The following is a 27,189-nucleotide window of genomic DNA, read 5'->3' as shown; positions in this document are numbered from 1 at the left end:
AATGAGGTAAACGTATTTGAAGTCTCTTAAGTTTAAGTGGTTTAAGCAGCATAAATTGATTGAAAATTGATTCTGTCAATCTTTTGATTATCATAATCACATTTTACACTCTGGTCCACATCTTTAATGCCACTTTTACTTTTATAATTCAATGTTTAAGATTTTTTTCTTTTTACCTTTTAGGACATTATTCAAAATGTCCAACTCCAATTTTATTAGTTACAGTTTAGTAGTAGTTGGTGGGATTTATTTATTCTATTTGTTTACTATGTTGTTGTGTCCTTGTACTGTTGTATTTAGAGATGTTATGATAAAAGTATTGGAAATGCCTCCCATGCAACAAAGTGCTAACATCTACGTACTTTTCCAAAATCATGTCTATGATGTGTATTATTTTCCCCTCAGATACGGCCTACGCTACACTTTCAGATATCAGTACTTCTTTGCCACTTCAAAACAGTAATTGTGCTCCTGGGAAGTTTTTTAGAGCAGTGAATAATAAGTGATTTCCAGCAGTGTAGCATTAGCCAGATCTAGCTAAAATAGTTTTGCAATATTTAACAGTAGAAAGTCCCTCAAGTAAAACAGTGACATGTACTACAGACACAACAGTAGTTTAGTATCATATTCAGTCAATTTCCTCTACAATTAAAATGCTGTTTTAATCAGAATTACATACAATTTAGAGTGGGAAAAACACAAAGTTTAAATGCCTTACAGGAAATGCCTTACAGGACCTACAGGCCATGTTTCCATCATGGTACAGTTCAGTTTAGTACAGTATGGTATGGATTGGAATGGTAAAGCCCAAGGTCAGACTTGCTTTTCAACTGAGAACAGTAGCGGTGTGACGTCATACCGGTGCGACAACAACAAATAACAACATCAAATGTGACACAAGAGTCAACAACACAACAGACAACAATGGAGGACAACCAGCAGGCTCAGTTTGTAGCTTTGGATGAGAATAGACTTAGAGAATGGACTTACCGTTACCATTACTCTGGTACAATTGGGGCTGGTTATTTTGGTACTATTCGTAATGGAAGCGTAATAAAATACATAGCATCAAACTGGATAGTTCCACTTGGTGGAAACATGGCAATAGTTAGCAAGCTGCAGTCGATGGGAACCAACCGGATGCATGGACACTCATACTGAAAACAAGGCTGCCAGCGGGAACATGAGAAAAAAACTGTCTTTGCCAATTGAACAAAAAGCCAACAAAAGCCAACAAAATCTATGGTTAAGTCCAAGTCATCTTAAGAATAGGTTAATCACTTTTTCTCACCGTTAGCTTTTTGTTAACAGTGAATCTGTATCATTAGGACCAGGTTTTGGTCTCAGTGAGGACTACTGGTCACTGGTTATAGCACAAAATTGTTAGCTGAAATGCTGGTTTGATTCACTGTTTGGTGCCTTGTTTTCAGCATTTGCCTAAAGATTGAGTAACAAAGAGCATGTCTTTTGTCTTAGATCCCCTCCCTCTTCTACACACCGTCACAAAACCCTCCACTGTTAACACAAAGAACTTCAACAGGCCCCAGGTCACAATGGTCTTCATGTGACCTGGCTCATTCTTAGCTGACTCAAAGCTGATGTGTACAGTCCCACTTTTTTGGCATTCTGTAAGATGTGTACCAGTTCACAAACATCACTGTTTAGTACATGAATGGTTTGCACTTTTCTGGTCTTGATAACCACTCAAAGTTGCTTTACACTACAGTTTTGCCATTCACCCATTCACACTCAAACAGTCATACAGTGTGAATGGGTACACATTTAGGGTCACAGTTTAGTTTTGAATTTGCTAAATTGGTGGTAGAAAGCTAAATGTGTTGTGTTTAGTTCTTCTGGTTTGTTGGTTGATGTCACTTAGCAAACATCATTACCGCTGACTGGATTAGAAAGTGAACTCTGCCATGAGTGAGTTATGTTTTTAGTCAGTTCAACTCTGTCATATGAACCTTTACAACCCTATATTATTTTATTATGGCACCTACCACAGTGGCCTGGCACCTAAAGGTGCTTTGTTCCAAACTGCATGGCGGAAATGCAGCTATAGATACATGCACTCTGATTCCCACAGCATGAATCTATTTCCTGACTTTAAATCTTAAGCGTTGCAAAGTACATCAGACTTTCTGCATTTCTCTACTGATGAAAACATCCCTGAAGCCTATACTGTATATCCTTCATATAACATTGACGGACATACTGAATATATGAATCTCCCAATGGTTTTCAAGCAAATACGGACCTTTTAAGAAAATATTAGGAATTAGAGGAATTAAAGGCATTCAGATGTTACACAGGAAGCTCTGAGTTGTCCAGTGCTTCTAGAGTTTGGAGTGCTAATAATCTCAAATGCTATATTGCCTATAAGTGGGTAGGCTAACCCTAACCACTTTCAAGAAATTGGACTTTCTCACAGAAAAGGTGCTCTCCAAACCTCTAAATAACCGTTATCTACAGCCATGGTTCCCAACCTGGGGTCCAAGCCCCCCTTAGGGGGGTGCCAGAGATCACATGGGGGGGGGCAGAGCATTGAATGCTCTGAGTTTGTGAGGCAAACAAGGCAATACCTTGGTTTTGATTCAATGGAAGCACATGACAGTTTTTATCTATACACACTGTCAGAATAGGAAGAAAAAACTACAACTGCCGTTTATTTTGCATATGAACTTTTTACTTTATTCTTTTTTGTGTGTGTGCCCTGGACAAGGGTTTGGGTCGGGGGGGGGGTTTGTCCTTCAAGGAAAAAAGGTTGGGAACCACTGATCTACAGCAGCGACAGTAGGATGATTATTATGATTATTAAATGGTAACCTAAATGAAACTGACCTTACCTTGAATAGAAATACAGATTTATATGGATTTTGTTGGAAATGCTTTGGCTAATGTCAGCATACAACTAAACAAAATAAAGTATAGTCTCATTTATAGATATTTTTATGCAGAAATGTCACAAATTATATCTGTTGTCTATGTCTAACATGGATTAGAATAAGAGATCATCTATAAACAGTCCCCGAGTGTCCAATGTATTGAGTAATTCAATGGTTCACAAGGAACCATTGAATGTTGCCTATGGGCCACAATATAATCCTCACAAGTCACAAGATAAATTAGAAACATTTTGTGAAATATGACAAATAAACATCACAGTTAAAATGCTGTTGCTGCTCTTTAAGATACAATTCTACTGTTTGTGCTAAGTTAAGCAATTAATGAGGTGTGGATAGTATTAGATTTCCTTTTCTATTTTAACTTTCTGATAGCCGAACAATTGGACTAATACTAATAATGGACATCAAGTTAGCTCATCCATAATGATGTTTACATCAACATGGGGTTATCTGTAAGTTTGGATTTCTGTTATAAATTTTCAGTCTTCAGGTTTTGACAGATCAACCAGAATCCTTTGTGATGGGTAGGTGATCACCTAAGTATATGTTCCCTTTACATTGTGGGTAGATCTGATCAGTGATGACGTCACAAAAACATGATTACATTTTCAATCACTACTTTTTTTATAATGGGCAAAACTGTAAAAAAAAAAACACACACAAATTCCAAAATCATTGGATTTGAATGACAGCATTTAAATGTAACACTGGAAGTCCTATTTAACAAGATCAGATGTGTATATCTCAGATAGTAATAGCTATAATCAAGTAAAGTTCAAAAAGAATCTTTAAATTAAAAAAAATGTCAGGTGATGCATTCTCTGATTGCTAGTATGGACAGAGGTGACATGGAACATCAATACTCTGTTGTTTGAAAATGTCACTTCCAAATTAAAGTAAATAAAATGTAGTCTCAGAGTGAAGCACTGGATTTACTTTTGTATCTGTACCTAGTTTATTGTGTAACATACATCATATATGTCTAATATTAAATAAACTTAATAAACTTAAATAAACTGTATGAATTATTTCCAACATGTATGAATTACATTTATTTAATTGTAATTAAATAATTCCAAGTAATTCCAGTCAGTTGTTGTTGAGATGAAACTTGGACTTCATATGAATATGTTAACGATTAAAAATACCAATGTCAATTGAAAACACATACATTGTTTGATAGTAGTTGTTTTGTAGTTAGCGCTGAGGGATTCAACGTGGCCTAAAGTGACAAAGTCGTTACATGTATGCGTCCCTGTGCGTACAGCCTCGCCTCCACTAAATTCTGTAATGTGTCAATAAATACTCTAGGTATCTTCTACAGCGACTGTACAAACATCTCTAACTGGATATAGACGAGCTGGCTCATTGTAAGCAAGATGCTAATGTGGAGGTATTACACTGATAGTAGCCCAATCATTTTGAATGCCAGGCTATTACGTTGGGAATGACATGGTATTCCTGTGACATCATCACAAAGCTGTAAATATATTAGAAATAAGATGTTATTACCATAATTACACATCCATGTTAAAAAACATATAACCATACAATTACCATGTTGTCACTCTACAGTAATGTAAAGTATTAGAATATTGAATTGAAATAATCAATATATTACCATTTTAAGCTATGATTATGTCAAGTCAACTTTACTTCTAGAGCACATTTAAAAACAACCAAGTTTGAGCAAGTAAAATAGTAACATAATAACAACAATAAAATGGTAAAATCTAGATGTATCCGGGTTGACTCTTCTGATCCCGAAGTGAACACAGAGAAGAAGTGGGTCTTTAAAAGTGATTTAACATGTTCAGTGGTTGGGGCAGATTTCATTTCCATGGGTAACTCATAAGGTTTAGGGGCAGCTACAGATAAGGGCCAGGCTTTGGTATCAGAAGGCCAGGGTGGTGAGAACCCACTTCCCCAGCAGAGGGCAGTATCACACAAACACAGAGCTCCATGTGAGCTCTGTCAGCAGACAAAGAGCCTGATAATTCATCAGCATGAGCTGACTTGTTCACTCACAAACACAAACACACTGATCAAAGTGAAGCAGTCTGTGACCTGAAAGGCAGCTGAGCAGCCATTACAATCTATAGATGTGGGTTAGCAGCTTTAATAATGGAGGAGAGGCTGCGGCGGCTGCTGCTGCTGCTGCTGCTGCTGCTGCTAATCGTCTAGTCTGCTGCCAAACATCCAAAACCACCTTTGATGTTATTTGGTTTCTGTCAGCTGAAGGGCTTTATATTCCAGCCGTGGCTCACTTTTCTGAATTAGATGACACAGATCTGAATCCAGCTTTTAAAAGATGAAGTGGTTATGAAACATTATACAGTTATCCACATTGGAGATGGAACATGATGGTCATGGCTCCCTGTAACTGAAGACAAAAAGCTTGTAAATCCAGTGTCGTACCACATACCTGTGCATTTATTCAGTCATGTGGTTGAAAAATCCGACACAGATCAAAGAATCACACCACACACAGACACACTACGAGATGTTAAGAGATAGCTTCACAGTGGAGACCCCACCCCGAACCTGGTATGAAGAATCTCCACAGCAGACTGAGGCACATCAGGAGGGACGTCCTCCTCCATGGCCTTTTGTCTCATTCCAACTGAGGGTCTCGGTCAGGCAGATTTTTAGAAATCAGTGCAGCCAGTGACAGATGTAGAACTTATTTTCAGCAGCAACAAGAAAGAAGATGTACACGATTCTTTTTGTGCAAGACTCCTGGTTTGACATTTCCAGTCAGCAGTTGTGTAACTTAACGCAGCAGACAACAACTGAACCCCCCCAAACACCAGTGAACAAGTACTTCACCTGAACAATAAACTGAACTGGACTGGCCATACTGCTGCTCTCTAGTGGAAGGGTCAGGGCAGACCGAAGAAAAGCCAACACGGTCCTGGGATGCCCCCTTGACCAAACTATCATCTATGATGGATGGCACCTCCTGCAGGACACCATCACAGCACTGGGCAGCTCCTGCTCTGAGTAGCCCACATGAAACTCATCCCATGAGCCATATAACCATTTTAATTCATATACAGTAAGTGCAATAGATCACATGTGCTACTAATTATGTGCTACTAATTATGTTTGAATACATACATACATAGACATGTAAAATGACATGTAATGTAATGAATAAACTGCTGAAAATCTGGGTTTGCTTTGCTTAATGTAGCTAGAATGTGATGAATCGTGTCCTGTCCAAAGCTAACTGTGAGTCAACAAGTCGACCGGGGGGAAATATTTTCACATGACTTGAAAATGTACCAACACACAAGTAGGAGGTCAAAATTTGGTGATATATCGCTACCACACGCTCACCTTCTGATACCATAACCATAGCATGAAATAATCAATACACCAAATATCTGTATTATAATAAATAAATGAAGGCACTCTAAAGTAAACATATATTACACATATTCTCATATATAATTTGACATGGCAGAAGTACAAACACTGTTACAGCAGGAGTGTGTGGTCATTTTGTGCAGACTTTTAAAACAACTCACAGGTATTACTGCACCCACCTCGGAATTGGGGGACATGGGCAAAAACACACTGTAGAGTACTCATGACTTATAGTAAAATGCTGTTACTGTGGTAATGCTGCCATTTCAAAGGTTTTGCAAAAATTCCATAAATTGATCCTGAGAGCCAACAGATGGTCACATACTCGTGAAACTTGACCGACTAGACAACAATAGCACACTTTTGAGTCTGATGTGGGTCCAAGGACTGTGCACAGCAGAATGGCTTCACACCACCCCCTAGAACATTTAAAATAAACAGCCCCAGCAAATGGTTTCACATACACACCTTTATCAAGATAAGATCTAGAATAAAAGTCTCTTGGACATCATTTAAACCCAACAGGAAGGCGGCCATTTTGGCTCAAACTGTCATTTGGGCCCCAAAGGAAAGCTATATGTGTACATTCAATAGAAATACAGGTACATATTATATAATACAGTAAAATACACTTGTAGGGAATGCAGCATTTGTATAATGCACTTGTTCTGATCTGATACAGTGAGAGGAAATTTATGCCTCGAGCCTAAACATGACGTTACAATTGGATTTTACCCTCAACAAGCTTTTTAAAGGAGAATGAGAAAAGAAGTCACAGCGGCAGCATCTCTGTGCGTCTGTGCTGTGTCGATAATGACAGGTTAGGCTGGCAGCAGGGCGTCTGCAATACGCCTCCTTCAAAAGAGCTGCCGCTGAAGCCCAAGTGGGACTGGAGCCTGTCAAATTACAGTGGAATCCCACTCTCTCTGTCTGTCTGTCTGCCTGCCGTCTATCTCTTTCCCTGACATGACTTCTTTTTTTCCCATCTTTTGTCTCTCTCTGTCAGTAAAACCTATTTTACCATTCAGAGACAAGAAGTGGAAATGTTTTTACAACAGTGTCCAGCTCATGCTCCCTCAATGTCTCCCTGCTATTTGATCAAAGTGTGTGAGTGTGCATGAGTGTGTGTTTTCTATTCGACAGCTGAGACTGAGTCCCACACACACTGGTCTGGACCACATGTTTTCATAAAACTGCTGGAATATTTTGTCTTTTAATACAGCACACAATAAAAAGCGATGACTGTCAGTGAGTCCTTTGCAATCCGTTTTAATCAGGGTTCCCGCACCTTGGTTGACATAAAATTCAAGGACTTTCCAGGACCAATTCCCTCAACTTCAAGGGTCAAAAAGTGTTTGTCCTTGGAATCTTGGGAAAATGAGTACATTTACTATGGTGAGCCAGAGATCTTGAAATTTGCATTTCTTAGGCATCACGTAATTAGCTTGCTCTTGTTTTACTCGCTCATTGTTCTGCATGGAATCTCACGTCAATAGCAAAGAGACACAGGGTGTTTGTTGTGCATAGACCTAATCTACATACATCAAGCAATGCTCACAATACTTTTTGTGTTCCCTTGTAATAGTTTCCCTCTTCTCCGGTGCTACCCAGAGTTCCCGGCTCTCCCCGTGCAGCATGAGGCGGTGCCTCAGTTGGCGCTGCCCACCCGTGGATGGCACTTGCCCCCCGCAAGAACTCCCCAGAGTTGAGCACTCATACTCCAGAATGACAAAAAAGTGCAATAAAAAGATTTCCCATATTTCCTAGCCCTAGTCTGGATGTGCTTGCAATCTGAGAGCTGCTTGGTCAAACACATATAAGAGTAAAACTATAGGAATATCCTGACTTTTAATATGTCAGATAATAAAAAGTGATGACTCTCAGAGGCCATTTTCTCCACTAGGTAACAAAAGAGGTCTCTACAGAATCTTCCCCTCACATAGTCCTCATCCCTTCTTTGTCCATATCTAGTTCATCCCCTATTTCTCTATCCTCCAACACCACAGCATACTCTCCCACCCCACCCCACTCCATCTCTTAACACCCCCCTTCTCTCTCCTCTTCTTGCTCCAGAACTGTCAGATGGCATTAGCTCCTTTCACGCTCATGGCCTGTAGGAATAACAGCCGTGAGCCTCGCCGAACAGCACCATTCTCCTGCTCCAGTTAGCTCTCTCCACTCAGCACAGGCTGCTGCGCAAATACCAATGTTATTCACGTTGTGCCCCTTTACTTACACAACATGCCCCACCAAAAGGGCAAAGCTTGGCGGACGCAAATCTGGGCAGAGAAGGTCATGGCACGGAGAGAAGATGCGTATGTGTTGTATAACACGGTCACGCTCACTCATAATTATGAGCTCATCCCCCCGACTCAAGGATCGACCCACAGCTTTGCTAAGATGTGGATCAAAAAAAGGATGCACTTCTTATCTGGCTTATGGAGGCACAGGCCCGGTATTTTGTTAAATATATCAGGTTTGGATTATTTCCCATGACGGCGAGTTGTGGCTGAAATTAAAAACCCTCCATGACCAATAAGCTGTAAAATGTGGAGAAGTTTTTTTTGTGTGTGTGTGCAGAGAAATAAAAATGATGGTAAAATGATTGAAATGTGACATGCATGCATGTAACAGCTGCTGCTGTCTGTACTTCATGTACTCCACTCTGAAAGGATTTCACTTCACTCCGAGTCTGTTGTACTTTCAGCATCAACCTGTGATGCAGTGAAATCACAAACAGCTGTCCGTCACATGTAATGGTGTGTGTGGCATACGACCTGCTGGTAGAGCCAGACCAGGCCAGGCCAGGCAAAGCCAGACCAGACCAGGCCAGGCCAGCATCCCTCAGGCTGGAAAACTGAGCACCTGTAACCAATCTAACACGGTTGGGGGTGAGATTATTATGGCTGTTGTCGCTGTGTCTGCACTGATCATCTGTACATTTTATCTTATAGATTTGGGGGTTTTGTAGTTTGGAACAGAAAGATCAAAGTGCTTAAAGTGCTTATGCGCCTAAACAGCCTGAGTACAAGAAGCAGACATGGTCTTAGTAAATCATGGCTGCCAGCAGAGACCCAAGGAATTTTGGTGCTTTTCTGGACCAAAAATCAGCATTTTTAGATCACAGTGACACAGGAGCTGGTCTAGTGCTGCCTCAAATGCCGGAGTCACAGACAGAACAACACATTTGAACTCACTAATAGAGGCACCAGTGGATAAACAACTCCTGAGTGACACAGATTTCAGGTTTCTGACATAACAGCTGTATAACAATGAGACAAAGACATATAGATTTAAGTGGGAATATAGTTTAATGACCCTTTTGTTAAGTGGCTAAAATCTGATTTGCGCGGTGTGAACGCAGGTGCAAAGGCCATTCAGGGATGACTGTGTGCCAGTGCCTCCTAAACCTAAACTGTCCCTTTAATAAATTCACTTTTGACGACAGAGCTTTTAGCCTGTTCAAATAAACGTGAGAGAGTTGTTGAGCTGAGGTTTGAGAGGATTGGAAGTGAGTACAGTGTAATAATTGATTACTATTCCATCACACAGTCATCTGGAGAATGACTGCATGTGTGCAGCTAAAGGAAAACTGCAAATGCATTCTTAAGGAAGTAAGCTGCAATATGGAAACACAATTACCAGTTTTGACAAGTAGGCACCGATAGATTAATATGAATATGGGCTCAGTGTAATTTCTCATTAATGTGACGTCGGCGAGCCCAGCATGGAGGGAAGGCTAAGAGGCTAATAATCAAAGCAGATTAGCCCAAGCTCTGATAGATACTACGCAAGCCTGCTAATCATCTGAGTGGTAACCATGAATCATCCCATCACTGTCAGGAATGAGGAGTGTGTTTCAACTTGTGATTTTGATCTCAAGGACACATCAGATCACCGCCCTCTGCTGCCTGTGTCACAGAAACTCCTCAGTGTTAAATCAATATGTGTATGCCTGTGGATATTACGAGTGGCCAGGAAGGGTGGGTGGAAACACCGGTGTTACTGTGATCTCCTGCCTGCCTGCCCTGTGATTTGGCCTTAAAATCATAGACCTGCCCCTCATTGGGCTATGGGTAGAGCGCTAATGACATGCTGAGTGGGCTAACATGACTATTAGCCCACTGTGAGCAGCAGGAACTGACAGGAACACAATTCTGTCATTACATGCTGAGGAGACCTCTAATCAGAGAGGCAGAGACACTAGCACAGGCCAGCAGCACCGACTTTGGTGTGCAGACAAAGAGGTAAAGGCCTCATCTCTGCGCAACCTTCAGGGAGGCTGTCCAAGGTCGTGACGTGATGAGGGATTTTACAAGAAACATTTAAAAAAGCATGCTGCTGTACTTACTTGCCAGCATCTACGTAAACTGGACTAACTTCAGATATCTGTCTGTGCAGAGACATTTCACATGTGAAAAAAATGAGCTGCAACTAAGGCTTACTGTCACCACAGATTAAACTGGAGGTTTTTCATTTTTAGAAGCCCAGAGGGTAAACTAAGGGTGAACAATCACTCTCACTGGAGCCAGGAAATCAAAATATAAGACTAGTTAAATATAGAGTGAAGGCTGATCCCCTCTGACGGAGCAGTATTCTACAATTTATCATGTCAATCATTCTTTTTACTCTTGACCTTCACTGCCTTACACCGATATTGTCCCTTCACCCAGTCTTTACCATGGTTTAGGTAACGATAACCCTTTAAGTAACGATTAAGTCAGAAAATGTTGATCTTTGAAATGATGATGTTCCTAAATGTCTTGTTTTGTCTGCAAACTACAATCAATCAGTTTTAATGATTTGTTATATGGAACATAAAACCTCAGAAAAGATAGAGCTTGTAATAATTATTAAAAAACACATCGATTATCACAATCGTTTATGATTTGTTTAGTAATTCAATGTTTAGTTAATTTTTATAGAGCCAATAATTGATCTATTATATATATATATTTTTTTGTTACATGGAGGAAAGAAACTGGAGTGATAAGAACTCAAACCAATTAATTGATTATCAAAATAGTTGATGATTAATTTAGAAATTGATTCATTGGTTAGGTGTTACTACAGCGCCATAAAAGTGAATACATTTGAAACACTTATTTGTTACATGGAGCAACAAAACTGAAGAAACTGCAGCTGAAAACTCAAAGGGCTTGTTTTAATTGAGAGGAAAAAAAAACACTCATACCACTTGCTTGATTTGCAAAATAGTTGACAATTAATTTAGCCGTAAAAATGATATACAATATTCACATTTAAGAAGCTGAAAGCTCAGAGCGCTTGTTGAAATGATTGATTACGATGTTGACGTTTCACGACGTAATCGATGAATGTATTTGTTGCTACAGATCCATAACATACACTAGAATATGACCATCAATGGAGTTTCACCACATACCTCATACAGCATGTTTAATGTCCTAATGCAGGAAACCCCACTCATCTTACACTTCAACACAGAGAGAATGATGATTGTCTCTGCTGGAATGTGGCAAACCTCCATGTTGTTGCCTACCGTCTGTGTAACTATGTTAATCAGACAGTGTAATCAGTACGGACACATAACTATCTGTCTTAGTACTGAGCTGAGCGGCGCTGGATATTATTGTCTTTCCAGTTCTGCTTTTAAACACCTGCCGTTTTTGTGAGATTATTCTGGATTATTCACATGCAGTACTTTTCTAACTTGTGCTTGTGAATGTGAGCTTTACAATGACAGAATAGTTAAAGCTCACATAAGTATTCTGACTACAAATGGGACTTTCTTTGATTATATACACACATGTATGTATACATATGAGCATGCAGCAGGAGGCAGGAAATCTGTTATTATTTCTGCTGTGTTTTCTCTCTCTGTGTGTGTTATTCATTGACTATTGTCTTGAGAGGTGACAGGAGAAAGTGCGCTGGAATGTCTGGGGTGACTTCTGTGGACATTTGAGTTCTCACATGCAGCCCTTCCAGACATGAACATCTTAACTTTGAATAAATAATAACAATAATTCACTCAATTATGAAAGAAAACAGAATTAAAGCAAGTAAGTAACCCAGTGTCAGTGACCCAGCAATAACAACAGTAGCGGCACAAATACAGAACATCAAAACTCAAGAGTATTCCACTTACCTAGATTACTTTCATTGATTGCATCTGTAAAAATAAAAAAAACAAAACCATTATCAATACACACAATCAATAGAGGTGGAATGTCAGGCTTGATTTGAGCACTGAAGTTGGAGCCTTTTCACTGGTGATGTTGTGTCTACGTGCTGTGTCGGGGCACTGGGTCCGACATGTTGAAGCCTGCAACTGCAGGAAGGTGCAGGTATGCAGACAGGAACCAAGAGCATGATGATGGTTCAAGTATCACAGTGTTCTGGAATTCAGTCATACATTTCCACAATAACCATCAAGCACAGAACATAAAGATCTGTATCACAAGATATTATCAGTGGCACTCTTGTGTGTAGTCCATCATTGAATTTAAATATATTTTTAAACATTCAAGATGAAATATGAGAAATATTATGTGCAATTAAAAGTAGTTACCAAATGCATGTGTTGTCCCAGTTCCATGGAACCAGAATAATATAACATCAACAATGTTTTCAGGCATTAAAACGGTAGATGGAGAATATCAGTGAAAATGTTCCATGACATAAGACTTTAAACGCAGTAACAACGTACACTTGCTCTGTCAGAACTGTGCCAGACAGGCTGCTGCTAAAGAATAAATCATTTCCATCAGGCAAGCACCAGAGAAAGGTATATATGATCATAAATCAGGAAATTATAACCTTCCAGGATGTTACACTGATGATAATCCTTGTCTACGTTACATTGTAATCAACGTCCTTATAGAAGTTCCTTTTAATGACCTTGAAAGAAAATCTCATATACAGTAGGTTTAGGATTGTGTCAATAGTTAAATAGTTAACTATAGTTAAAGGTTTGTGTGGTAGGCTGACGGTGATGTGATCGTCCTCTCAGCTGAGAAGCAGATTTTAGCCTCTTAATAAAAGGCTCTGTTTTTAAAATCTACCCCTACCTGAGTCTGCAAAATGATTTCACTATTATTATTGTTTCCCTATTCAGCATCGTTTTCAACTGGAGACTGAGGTTTGTAAACCACTCACGCTGCCCCAGCAGCTGCTGTGATTCCGTGTTTGAGTTCAACAGTGGTGATCAGATTGTGATGATACTGTTCTCTATATAATTGTGATCTCTGTACTCAAGTTTTTCCCTCGTCTCTACTGGTGTTATGTTTTCAATGAAAGCAAGTGTTTGTGTCTTATGAAGAAGTCCTCATCCAGCCACGTTTCAAAAACCCTCAACTGTCCCTTTAAAAGGCATTTCATGGAACTACAGTATGTCTAATATACAGTATGTCTGAGTATATTGAAGAGACGGTTTTGTTTTCTCTTGAATACTTGAAGTAGATTTCAGATGCAGCAAAACTAACTCACTTACGAACTAAATAACATTTTAAAAAGAATCATAACAAGGTATATTTCCAGAAACAATGTTTACTTTATGTCACTATGTTTGCAGCATTTATTTGATAAAGTAATCTATTTCTATGACATCATGACTGAATAGTACTACGGTAAGTGAGAAAATCATTTTATCTAAGGATGCACAATATTATTATTATTATTATTATTATTATAATAATAAACAATAGGCAGAATAGGCTGCTACCTCCTTGTCTCCTATGCTTGCGCCCTATCCAAATATTCTTATTTTTATGGTTCTTCTATGTTGCACAAAACAGAAAATGTATATCTTTATACGAGTAGGCACATTATTATGTTAATTTCATTACAGACGAGAAGAAATGAGCTCTGCAACTGGCCACAGAGACATAAGTAAATCGATATCGTTATCGAATCCAAGCATTTCACATACTGGCAAAAAGTCCAATATCCCTGATCAGGGTCCGAGTGCACAAGGGGCAGAACGACCCTAAGGAATTATTTAAACAGTAAACATAATTAATGATACAGCCAGTGCAGTAGTGTTGTTGGTACAACAATAATTCATGTTCATTATTTATAAAACTGAAGTCACATCAGATGTAACAACGGGACGTGTGAATATTTAACACCAATTAATAGATGTCTTAGAAAATGCCCAGAACAGCCTCGTATGACAGATTAATCTAAAGTCTACTTCACTGCTGCCCTCCTCCTCATCAGCAGCACGGTGAAATGCTCCTGACGTCCTCACACACCAAGTGCCAAGAGCAAGGCAGCCTTACAAGGCACAAAATAGTGACATCACCCAAACTAGGCCACAGCTGTTTGCTTCTCTAGGCTACAAATTAGACTCAATATGTCACACGGCATCACATCACGGCGAGCTCGCTGCAGGAGTAAGCAGCGAACTGTCTCCCGCTTACTTTCTGCTCTGTTTTCAGACACACAGATACGGGTTCATGCTAATTTGCGCTCGACGAGGAGTGAGCGGTGGAGGGCGTATTTGTGGGCAATGGATGAATTATGGAGGGATTTAAATAATAAATAGGCCCCTTCTTCATCCAGACAAGTGAGTCTTGAAAGGAGAGTGGTACTAAGGGGGGAGACGGTGGGACACTCTGTGGGTGATCTGGGGCATATGAATTATACCTTACTGCGTCCATTCTCGCTTATCAAAGCATCAAATGAATTATTCTGTGTGTGTTTCTCTGCTTTATAAATGTGTGTGTACAGAACTGCTATAGCTTCACTTCACCAAGGAAGCACTGAGGCTTAATATGAGAACATATCAACACACAAATAACCTGGGAGCTATTAATTAGCTATCGGCTGTCAACACATTTCATGAGGCCTTTCATGGAGAGGCACTGAATTTTCACCACAAGGAAACATTGAACATCCTTTGAGATGTGAGCTGCCCTTGAAGGGGGTGGGGAGCAGGAGGAGGGAGAGTGGGGGAGTTCAGGAGCAGATCCCCACTTAGGCAGTGTGTAGTCTAAAAATATTTCAACCAAGCTCTGTGGGAAGATCTCACCCAAAAACCAACTCTGTGCTGCTGTAACAATGCAAAAGTCCCCACTGTGGGACAAATAAAGGACCATCTTATCTTATCTTAACTCAGTGGTTCAGCAGCAGTATGTGGGGGACATCAGAGAAAGTCCGGTAACCCTAACCCTTACCCTGACCTTCTGCTTCACTCTGAGTCTGCACTTCCAGCAACAAAGACTCCATTCAGACCTGGAACCTCCATCCTCAGTCAGGGCACTTACACCATGTTAAAGGCGACATATTATGCAAAATCAACGTTTTAACCATTTCAATACTTATATTTGGGACTCTGGAGGCCCTACCAGTCGCCAAAGTGTGGAAAAAGAATACTCAGTCATGTTTTCGTGGTCCCCTTAATGTAAGTATAGGCAAATAAAACACTCAATGTTGAATTCCCTGCACTTATGACGACAGCATGCGCATTTCACCGCGAATGTTACCGCCCACCAGTAAGTTTACCTGGAGAGCTCCACCTTAGCTCCACCCTGTCTCTGCAAGAGTGCAGGCGAGGGAGGAAGAGCGGTATTATGTCAACGCGGAGGGACAAGTGTGCTGTTGGTGGCTGCACAGTGGAGCACAGTGTTTTACAGAGGATTTTATATATGAAGCTAATGTGCCGATGATAAAGTCAGCAAACGTGTGTTCGTGTGTTCGTACCACTTCGCATCAGACTGCGGCCAGCGGTCGCCGTATTTAGTCAGCGACGTACAAACACACACGTTGTTAAGAAAAGGTCACATAGAGGTCATAACTGACCATTCTGACACGTCCTAATTAAACATATTTGTTCAGTACGTCCTCCATGACCGGAGCACAGACTCAGTCTGATACAGTCACATACAGCAGCAGTTTATGCAGCGATCGGCGGTGGATCAGTGGTGCTGTCCCTAAGTGTTTTTAACTGATTTACAGTTGGACAGTGTTCGGCTCCATCCATATGTAGGACGTCTCTTCCTGTGACGCACGCTGCCATGTTGATATTGTCAGAGAACTAGTGGAGGGAGGGGGAGAGGAAAGGAGCAGAGGGAACAGGAGCTGAGCGAGTGAGCACTGTAAAGAGGACAAATCAGAAACCCCCTGGAAGAAGTGGGTGTGTGTTTGCCTGTGTCTCATTTGCATATAAAGGGACCATGCACGAAAGCCAAGCGTTCTGAAAGGGGCGGTTTTGGCAGGGTTATTGAACTACTATGATTCTTCATCCTTATGGTATTTTGACCAAAACATGTCACTGACATGTTCATTAGGACACCAGGGAACTATTTTAATGGGGGAAATAGGGTATAATATGTCTCCTTTAAATCAAATGATTGTGTTAGTCCAACTAAAAAGGGACTTTGTATCCCTGATTCAGGATCTGGATTTAACAGCACAGCTTTATTATTATCACTATCCTCATCCATCCTTCATCTATGACGTGTGCTTTTCTGAACCAATCCCAGGTGGCGTTGGGGCGAGCAGTGTGTTAAACCGTGGATGAGATGATGAAGACGATTATTGTTATTAATTCTATCATTCTGAAATACACCTGTTACCCAACTATTCCCAGTCTCTATCTCTTTCCTTTACGCCCTCTTCTCTGTCACTACCAGCTTCTCTCCTCTCTCCAAGCTCAGCCAGTCGTGGCAGATGTTCATACACCACAACTCCATTAGGAATAGTGATAAAGTAACTAGGCCCAACTGTTCCATCGTTTAGTACCCTTCCCTTGGGGTACCAGAGTAAAATGGTCAGGGTGAATCTAGACCGGGTTTCACCCACGACAGTCAGCTGACTGGGTGTTAATATCCCATGAAAGTCGAGACGAGCTCGACAAACCGAGCAGGAAAGAACGAGCTGCTGCATGTCGTCCATTGTTTCTGTTGTGTTGCGTTCAATGTGGACAGTGAGTGGACGAACACACACGTGCAGTGTTTGTTTACTACTGAAGCAGAAGTGAAGCTTCTTCTTCCAGAGATAAGACAACACTGTCACTGTCACACCACAATCAGGTCATTTAAATGTGTGTCCATGTAAACGATAGAATTATAAATTCATTCAGAACAAATCTTTTCAGAATGAAGAAAGTTTGCACATGTAACCATAGCAACTGTCAACGTGGCAGTCAATGAAGACTTCTGCCACCTCACAAAAGGCTGACAGGACATGTTAAGAATATGTTTGTTCACAGGTTCAAATCTGAATTATGATCATTTTCCAAATATATGACACAGCATTAAGGAAGTAAGCGTGAGAGCAACTTCTTACAAGAGGAATAAGACGGCGTGGACCAGCTGCAGACACAGTACGGGTCCAGACATGTTGAGACACTTCCAGCAGCTCTGTGATGTTTATGTTTGGTCTAAAGCTGCAACAGGAGCTGAGGCCCCAGGACGGGGACGTCACTCTTTAGTCTAGTCCCCGGGGAAGTACACTCCGACCCCTGCAGCTCTCCAAACCCCGGATGACCATCAAAAAAGGGGGGACTGGGAAAGATTGGGGCTACTTCACAGCCACTCACATTCACCCTGACATTCAGCCATCAACCTCAGGCTGACACCGAACCCCCGGGAAGCCACAGCACTCAAAGTGAAGGTCAAAAAGCTGAAGAAAACACAAGGAGGACGGCCTGATCAAAGTCCAGCAGCAGCTTCATGTCCGACCCGGGAATCTGAGACCGCCTCATGTTTTTAACTCTGGTTTCTGAACAATGCAAACCAGCACTGTATATCACATGTCTTTATTATGTATGTGTATGTATATGTATATGTATATATACATACATACATACATACATACATATACATATGTACATATATATATGTATATATATGAGAAAACAGCTGATCCAGAGTTGCAATAAATGCTGCTGATTGGTAGAACAAATACAAAAAGCCCTGAACAATCATCATTCAAAGGTCCACATAACCACATTTACATTAAGTATAATCCATATTCCACATATTTGAATATATTTATGCACCTTTATATTTCAGTGACTGTGTTGTCGTGAATGACAGTTTGTAAATGAGTGGAGAATATTTTTCATTTAGCAGCAGTTTGTGAGTGTTTCATCTTATAGCTCAAATGATGGCTTTTAATGCCGCAGCATTCATAACCCGTGCCTCTTATCGTGGCTCGCTCTAACACTTGATGGAATTTGCCATCGCACAATGGTCGGAAAAATACACTTCAAAGGCAAGACGCATCTAATCTCCTCCACTCTGCACATTGCAAATTTGCTGTGATAATAAGATCCTGCCTTCTCGAGCGTTCTTAGGGATCTGAACCAAGGATGAGAATTTCATCTCTCTCCCTCACCCCCTTCTATCTTCCATTTCTCTCCCACAGTGGCCCTGCTGACGTGGGGGTGGGGGGTCTGGTTGTTCTGCAGTTTGAGAGAATCTCTGCAACAGCAATCCTGCATATCTGTTGAGCCCATCCCATGCTTATGTAAAAGCCCTATTTTACAGTTTTATCACACACACACACGCGCAGAGAGACGCCACTGACAGCACAACACAGTGACCTAGTTTCCACGTGTCCCATGGATCAAGCACGACGCTCTCAGAACTGCTATAGGCACAAAAACCTGGTTGAGTGCGTTGGGTCGGACCAGTGCACATTGACGAGCAGCAAACTCTTCACAGGGAGCTGTGGCTACTTTAACTACAGCTGCAACGCTGATGTCCCAAAAGAGCACAACACGCCTCCTCTGCCACAGTCACAAAGGCAGCAGGAAGCCCCTGCAGGTAAAGCCATGTTGAGTGTAGTGGAGGGCAGGCTGAGGACAGCTTTGTCGTCGTCGGCTCAGCTGCGGGACACACTGCTACAAATACCCCGACCCCTGCTGTTCCCAACTCACTGCGACCTACATACACCGCTCCACCCCCCTCTACAGGTTATCTGTACACATGAAGGAGGTTATGGATGGAGATGCTATCACAGAGAACACATTAGCACAACAAAGAGTGAAAATGCCCTCAGGATAATGAGCTGATCCCTTAGCGAGATGTTTTCGACACAAACGTGCTCATGAGAAGACACAGTGAGGAAGAAGGAGATGCAATTTCAGCTCAATCCATGAAAAAAAAAACTGTGAAATTGAGGCTTTCATGTGCAAACTATAACTTTAATTCCTTTAAGGAACATTCTGGAAAACAATTTTGCTTTCTAGTAGAATCAGATAAGACGATCTATATCTCCTTTATCTCCAAGTGTCCACTAAAGGTTCACGACGTGTTTTGCTTACTGTCCACACGGAAATGGAACAAAACTTTTTGTCATTTTGAAAAGGTTTTCCGTAAACATGGCATCACTTCATCCACACTGAACCACCAAAAATGACTCTGAATATTGTGGTACAAAAGCCAGGCCTGTACGTGGTGCTGCTACAGAAATACACCAAAAGTGGAGAATTCACCTAGAATCATTTTCATGTGGACGGCCCCTTAGTTTAGCACAAACGGCATGTTTCCACTGGCTCCACTCCACTACACTCGGCACGTTTAAGTTACGTGGTTACCTGGTTGGTCATAGTGCCGTCACAGGAATAGACGTCTCAAGAAATCAAGCCGAACAATGCCCAACTGTAGATCGGTAAAGAAGAAAACGTGGGTTCATCTCCAACAATTACCAGGGAAATGTTTCTGGTGTTTTTAGCAACAGCACTGATGAGGAATCAAACCCTGCCGCTGTGTTTTAGTCTGAGCTCGGGTCATGGAGGAAACACTGAACAAATATTTTTAAGGAAATGATTCAGTTACACTGAAAACAACACTCGTCACTTGTTTGTGTCCATGAAATGTCAGAAAACGGTAAAAATGTTGATCAGCGGTGATGTTGTCAAATGTCTTCTTTTGTCCACAAACCAAAATGATTTCTTTGTTTTATGGAGCAAATAAACGAGTGAGGTGTGGCGTGGTGTGGCGCGGCGTGGCACGGCGCGGCGAGAGCACAGCTGGACTGTGACACGTCTTATACCTAAACCTTTTCATAGTAGGTGGTTACACCAAGGGGCTTTCTGTGTGTGTGTGTGTATGTGTGTGTGTGTGTGTGCATTTCTGTCCGCTACACATCACCTACTGCCTCTTAAGAGCCCACACCACACAACCTTCATAGGCGATGTCCACATGAATCACTTTTTACTTTAAAAAGCAACCTCCACACAAATATGGTGCTAAATGTTTCATATAATCGACCCTGTTCCAAACTGAAACTCCAGAGCTGTTTGTCCACGTGTCTGAAAGGACAAAAATGTGACTTTTGGAGACAATGACGCAACTATCTTTTATTTACTTCCTGGTTGGTTCTCACCGGCCATTTCTTTGATTTGTTACACTTCCTGGAAGAAGACATCATGGAAGAGTCAGAGAACGTCAGTGTTTTCATGTGTTCTGTTGTATTCCAGTGTCATGTTTTCCTGCAGTGCACCTTTGCTGTTTACAGACCAGAAAAAGCATCTGTTTTGTGATTGGCCAACAAGGCTTTACAGTTACAGCTTACACCTGTTGACTCGGCACCTAACAGTATGTTTTTGTGGGAACAGGATTGTTTTTAAAAAGTGGAGAAAAACCTCCGTTTTTAAAACTAAGCCCATTGAACAAAGCAGTTTAAAAACACTGAGTCTGCATTTGTGTCCGGATGTTGTGTCACAACTCGAGTAACAGCTGTGAACAAGCAGCTTCGTTAACACATATCTCCAGTTCAATTTACACCTCATCATCTTTCTCATCAACGAGCGTTGTTGTTGCTCATTAGTTCTTTTTAAATGTAAGCAAACAACTGCACACTTTCCTGTTTACACCCGCATGCACATGACCTTGTGCACCTGAATGGTGCATCTCCACGTGTTCAGGTGTTAATGTGTAAGAAGATGAAGCTCAAACACTCTGAATGCAGAGAGTCGTCTCTTAGAAAACCAAGTATTTGGATGAGGCTGAAATAATGTGATGATAACGTGATGACAGAAGACACAGGTTCACATCAAAGGTGAGCGTTTGTGTTATTGTTGTGTGCAACATACACATACAGAAATGAGCTGTGGAAACAGTGGGAAATGCTGAGCTACTGTAACTAGATGACATAACACATAAAAAACCCTACACTCTGACTTGCTTGTATGTTATTGTATAAACTGCATTTAAACAGTATAATAACAGTCAAATTAAATGTAGAGTCACCAACAAAGTACTTTCATCCATGAAAATGCAACTTCTACACCTCCACAGTCAGAACTGGGAGTGATGTCACGCGCAAAAACAAACAAACTCCGGTTAAAAATCAAACTGACACATTTACTGTGAAACAACACAACAGTGGCAGCCATCTTGGGATCTCATGTATGATTAGCAATGGAGCTGAGAAACTACATCGACGGCCAGCAAACAACACCACGACTCATGTTTTCATCATTTTTAGTTTCATAATCATTCAAATGAACAGATAATGAATATATTTAGAAAATACATTTTACTCATTTCTGGTTAAATACTACACTCCTTTCATGGGTGATGCTACTAACAGCCCGTGAAGACGAGTTCCAGGCGAATGACGGCGATGGAAGCAGAAAGGTGCAGCGCCTCCACAGTGTTGACATCAACTCAGAGATCTGCTTTAATATCATCGAGATCTGACTGGGGGGCAAATCTGTGTTGAGGCCAGAAAAAAAGGCCTGTGTGGCAGCATGTTGGCGAGCGTGCAGCGCTGCGTGTTATCCAGGTCACAGTGATCTAATCAGGTGTGAATGAAAGCATTTGGCAATGCTCCAGGACTCGCTACGCCATCATCACTCACACACACATGTAACTTTGGCTTACTAGATTTGTGAGGACGTTTTCTTTATAGCAGTAAACTCTGTTTCTGATGGATGACCCGTTTTGATTTCTAACTGTTCATTGATCTTTTTAATTTGCATAATTCAGTTTGTGTCAGTAAGTGTGTATTGGTACTGACACGCGTCGCTTTTCCACGATACATTCTAGCGCCGCTCGACTCGACTCGGCTCCACTGGTTTTCTTTATTGGTTCTAAGAGAGCTGAGCCGACACTAAAATGTGACTGAGAGTGTCGTCGCTGAATCAGTCAAACAATGCCGAAATGTAGATCTGGACATTTTCTAAAATCTCAATATTTAGGAGTCGAGTGAATTAAGCGACTGCGATCGTGAAATCACCAAATCACAACCATTCAATGACTGTGTCGCTCTGATCAGGCAGCAACTACTAAAAGATTCAGTGAACAAATGATTTGAATTCATTGATTCTACAGCCGTGCGACGACAACTCGACCCAACTCGTTATACTGAACTCAGCTCTATGATAAAAAGACCAACAGTTGTTGATTCATGTGAAGAATGTTTAAAACATACAAACAGAACTATTCACTGAATATTCCATCATTCTAAACAGCGCATGGGAGCTAGTGGAAGTAATGCAGGGTTTACTGCTTCAATGTCTTCACAAAGACTCCAGACATGGTGTTGCACCGCATGTCACGCAGTCATTGGAGTCATGAAAGATTTTTCAGTTTTGTAACTTTTTAATGGAACTACAAATGGTCACATTTCCTGACTTTATGTAATCAAACTAATAACTGAGTATTTGTGCGTCCCTAACATTTATAGTGACAGAGAGGTAAAGCTGTCGCAGTTAAGACACTTTCACCCGATAAATAAACTAATAGAGTAGCTAAATACAATATTTACCTTTTATTTAATCAGTAGTTAGTCTAGTCTAGTCAGTCTAGTTGTGGTTGAGTGTGTGAAGTCAGTTAGACACACACTGCTCTTCAATCTGCCTGAATCACCCTTAACACGAGGTAACGCCACGCCGAGTGTGACCGCGTCGTCTTCCGCTGCGAAATGATCGTGACAGCCCTACAAAGAAGCAGCGGGAAACCAGCAGCTATCGTGTCTCACTAACGTAAAAATGCAGTTTACAAACTTGTAGTAGATTCAACCTCTACTACTGTAGATTTATAGTTTCCCACTAGAAGCCACGAACATCCATGTTCCATGAAAAATCACTTTTCATCGTCATTTTTCTCTTCTTGTGTTTGGAGATTGCTTGGTCTGTTCTCCTTATGATAACTTTGATTTTATTTCCTTCGTCTTGGCTTTCTTCATTCCGTCTTTGTCATCGTATATAATGTAATCAATGTAATGCAAATGAAGCTTTATTTAAAGATGCGCACGCTCAGCATCTTTTTCTCCGTTTTTTGGGGTATTTCTGTGGTAGTGTTACAGCACCACACACTGGCCTGGCATATGTACTGCAGTGTTTGGAGACGTTTCTTAAAATGATGCCGTGTTAACGTTTTTAAATGACAAAGAAAGTGCGTCATACAACCATGAAACACCTGAATTATCCCTTTAGGTCACAAAAAATCTCTACTTTTTAACACTTGTGTTGCTATTTGTGAGTTGGCTTTCTGTTAACATGACATCCATATTTACTCCATCATTCCACTCAGCACTGCAATTTTAACAAATCAAGGGACTTAACTCGCAGGACGTTGTCTTGTCACCCAAACTCCACCCACAGCTGCAGCCGTTCAATAGAGAAGCTTTACACTTTCAATGGTCTGAGCTCCAACCAATCACAGCCTCCCCAGAACAACCCCCACCCCCACCCCTCGCTCCCGGCCATGCAGCCAATAGAAGCAGCCCTGGTTCCCCACATGACTCTGTGTGCTGCCGTCAGTCTAATGCCTCATATATAGTGCATGCCGGAAAATGTGGATCAGTTCAATAACCTGCGTCTCTGCCTGACTTGTATATGTGTGTGTGTGTGTGTGTGTGTGTGGGAATGCATGTGCTTGTTTATCTATGTGGGAGCAGAGAGGGAGAGAGAGAGAGAGACAGAGAGGGAGAGAGAGGAGAGAGGGGGAGGGAGGGAGGGATGAGGGACATTTGTAAGACTCTTGTATTTGCAAACTCCTGGCTGTCTTCCCACTCGAGGCAGAGAAATCTGACTGAAAGACTGTGTCAGGAGTGTGTGTGTGTGTGTGTGTGTGTGTGTGAGGGAGAGAGAGAGAGAGAGGGAGTGAGGGAGTGAGGGAGTGAGTGTGTGTGAGTGTGTCTGGGAGAAACACTGAGACAGGAACTCGTTTGACTCATTTCAGCAGTAACTTTTTCACCCGGTCTACACGAGGCTTATCTCCCAATATGGAAGCGGGTTTTTTTTCTTTCTTTTTTTTGGTTTCTGCCTCCTCAGTCACCACAGACTCATGCTGCCCAACGTGTGACCATGCCCTGGGTAAGTATTTCAACTCCTCAGAACTTTTCTACTTGTTCTTATTAATTTAAACTGCAAAATTGAATTTAAAAACTTAAAATGTACACATTTTTAAAATGAACAGAAGCAGTTTTGTGTGTGTGTGTGTGTGTGTGTGTGTGTGTGAGACCAGACAGAGGCTCTGTGTGTGGGAGACTTTTGAAAAGGATGTATGTGCGAGTGTGCGCCAGACAAAGTGTGCCAAGTGAGTGTGAGAATGTTTTTTTTTTTTCCTTCCCTGAAGCTCGCTCAGTGGAAGCTGCTGCTGCGGTCGCCGGTAGCGATGTTTAACTGGGAGGAACTGAGCCAGACAGTAGACAAAAGCCAGCGGGGCCGTCCAGACAGGGCAGGTCAGCCATTAGCAGCAGGAATGGAGGGACAGGTCAGCCAGCTGCTGCTCTGCTCCATGAAGGGAGGGGACGGGAAGGGAAGGGGGCTCCCCACAGTCGGAGTTAGAGAGGGGGGGTAACCGTGCTTGACTTCATAAGCACCTCTAACAGTGCTCACCTTGCACTTCGCCCTCTGTGAGAAACCTGCTTCAAACAGAGAGTTGAGCCACTTTTGAATGAGCTAAAAATACATTTGCTGGAAATCTGAAAATAAACTGAGTAAGAAAAAAAAAAGGGATACTCGACTAAACTAACTAAACTAAAGGAAAGCAAATGCACCTTAAGAAGTGTAAATGTTGGTTAAATATAGACCACAATAAAAGAGGAAGAAGTGAACTGACATTGTTTTTCTCTATTCCCCTTTCTGTCTTTCTGTTGTCGTTTCCCCATGAGCTTGCTTGTGTGTGTGTGTGTGTGTGTGTGTGTGGGGTGCAGGATATTCTGGCTGTCCCTATATTTATTTGCCTGCTTTGTCTGCTTTTGTCCGGAGCTCTTAATCCACAGCAGAGTGTGTGAGGGAGAAAAACATCACTCCTCATCACAGATGGCTGCTACTGTTGTACAACAACACTCACAAACAATGGCAACAATAACACACACGGGTTTGTATCACTAACATCAACTTTGTAATCGTGTGTCGTCAATATTCACTTATAATGTGTGAGGCTGCAGGACTGACAGCAGAGTCGTTCTGTGAATGCCTGCACATGTAGAGTCTTGTTACACAGATACACATCTCAGCCTCATCATCATCATCGTCAACAACAACAACAACAACAACCACAACAACCACAACAACCACAACAACCACACTCCACATAACCCCAGTTAACAGAGAATCAGGGAAAAGTCCTTTGTTGACAAAGTGATGAGACTTTAGCATTTTGTGTCAGAAGGTGGTTTCTGAAAACCTCAACCCAGCCAATCCAGTCCAGACCTGAGTTGAGCTGTGGATGGACTTTGGTCCCAGGCTTGGAGATGTGTGTGTGTGTGTGTGTGTGTGTGTGTACCTGGATTTGAATAGAAATCAGACAGTGATGCCCCACACACCCTCCCCTGTCACCACTCCCGTGCGGGACAATGAGGATTTGTTAGCGCTCAGCCGCGAGCCTGCTGCTGACACAAAGCGGACAAGCTTCCCAGTCCCAGGCCCTGGCGTGTAGAGCAAGCAGGACACCAGCGAGGGAGGGGGGAGGACAGGAGGGGTAAGTGGGGGCAGTTTGCAGGGGTGGGATTAGCAGACAAGAGCGCCGGGTTGGGGGATGGGGGCCCAAAATGAACAGGAAATGACTGCCTTTGATGAGACGGGAGGCAGATTCGCACAAGCTGAACTCCTCCGGGCGTCTTTCTTTCCCCAGCCGTAAAAAAAAACCTGTTTTAGCAGAAAATGTCACTTCAAGGCTCAGATGAAGTTGTTCAGTCCACACACAGGTGCTAAGCCTCCTTTGTTTTTGTTGCCCCCCCCACAACCTTTCCCTTCCTCTTCCTCCCGCCAAACTCCAGACCCTGACCATGTCATTGCACTCTGATCGATCTAAAACTCAAAAAGCAGCAGGGAAATCAACCGCTGACCACAGCAAGTATATTTAGGCGTCTGAATAAATATTTCAAACCCAGAAAGGCGTGGAAAAATACTAAAAATACACCGGCATCAAAAAACAGCAGCACAGACGAGGAGATAAATGGCAGTGGAAAATCTGAATTTACCAGACAATAAGGGGAGAATTTGGCATTCTCATTAGTACAAGTAGAAATGAGAAATGGGACCTTTAGCCACGGTCGACTCAAACAGCAGCAGAGTGTTCGACACTACATTTACACGTCTCTGAGCGTTCCATGTGAGTGTTTGCGTTCCAGAGCCGGAGAGAGCGACGTTAACGTGTGTTCAGTGAATATCGGGGTCGATTAGAGCGTCTCATCTGGTCGGGCCTCAGCAGATTAGACAGGCGGAGCAGATACAGGCCGCGGGGCTGCTCGTCTGCCGCTCTGACCCACATTGTTCTGATGTGTACGTCACTTCCCATTATGCTAACAAACGGACGCCACATCAGCTGAGCGGGTCGTGATCTGCATACCCCTCCCCGCCGCAGGGGACGCCTCACTCGTGCCATCATAGGCCAACCTTGACGCTCCCGTCCCACCGCCTGGCTACAGGAAGCCTGGATACGTCCCTGTGAGGCACTGCCATCACAGATCTCACTCCGAAACTATGTGGGTGGCAGCAGAATGTTGACCTTGA

General features: G+C 41.9%; 1 protein-coding gene across 1 annotated transcript in view; it reads right to left on the bottom strand.

Moving 5' to 3' along the window:
* LOC122761912 (nuclear receptor subfamily 6 group A member 1-A-like) overlaps positions 1-27,189 on the bottom strand; it is a 78,642-nt gene that overhangs the window by 20,287 nt on the left and 31,166 nt on the right. Inside the window, exon 3 of the mRNA XM_044017095.1 lies at positions 12,412-12,435. Coding sequence (XP_043873030.1) covers positions 12,412-12,435 — 24 coding nt within the window. The remainder of the gene's footprint in view (positions 1-12,411; positions 12,436-27,189) is intronic.

This window comes from Solea senegalensis, unplaced genomic scaffold (genome assembly GCF_019176455.1).
Source record: "Solea senegalensis isolate Sse05_10M unplaced genomic scaffold, IFAPA_SoseM_1 scf7180000015071, whole genome shotgun sequence".
NCBI lineage: Eukaryota > Metazoa > Chordata > Actinopteri > Pleuronectiformes > Soleidae > Solea > Solea senegalensis.
The sequence above is the reverse complement of the archived record's forward strand: the minus strand, read 5'-3'. Positions and strand labels throughout refer to the sequence as shown.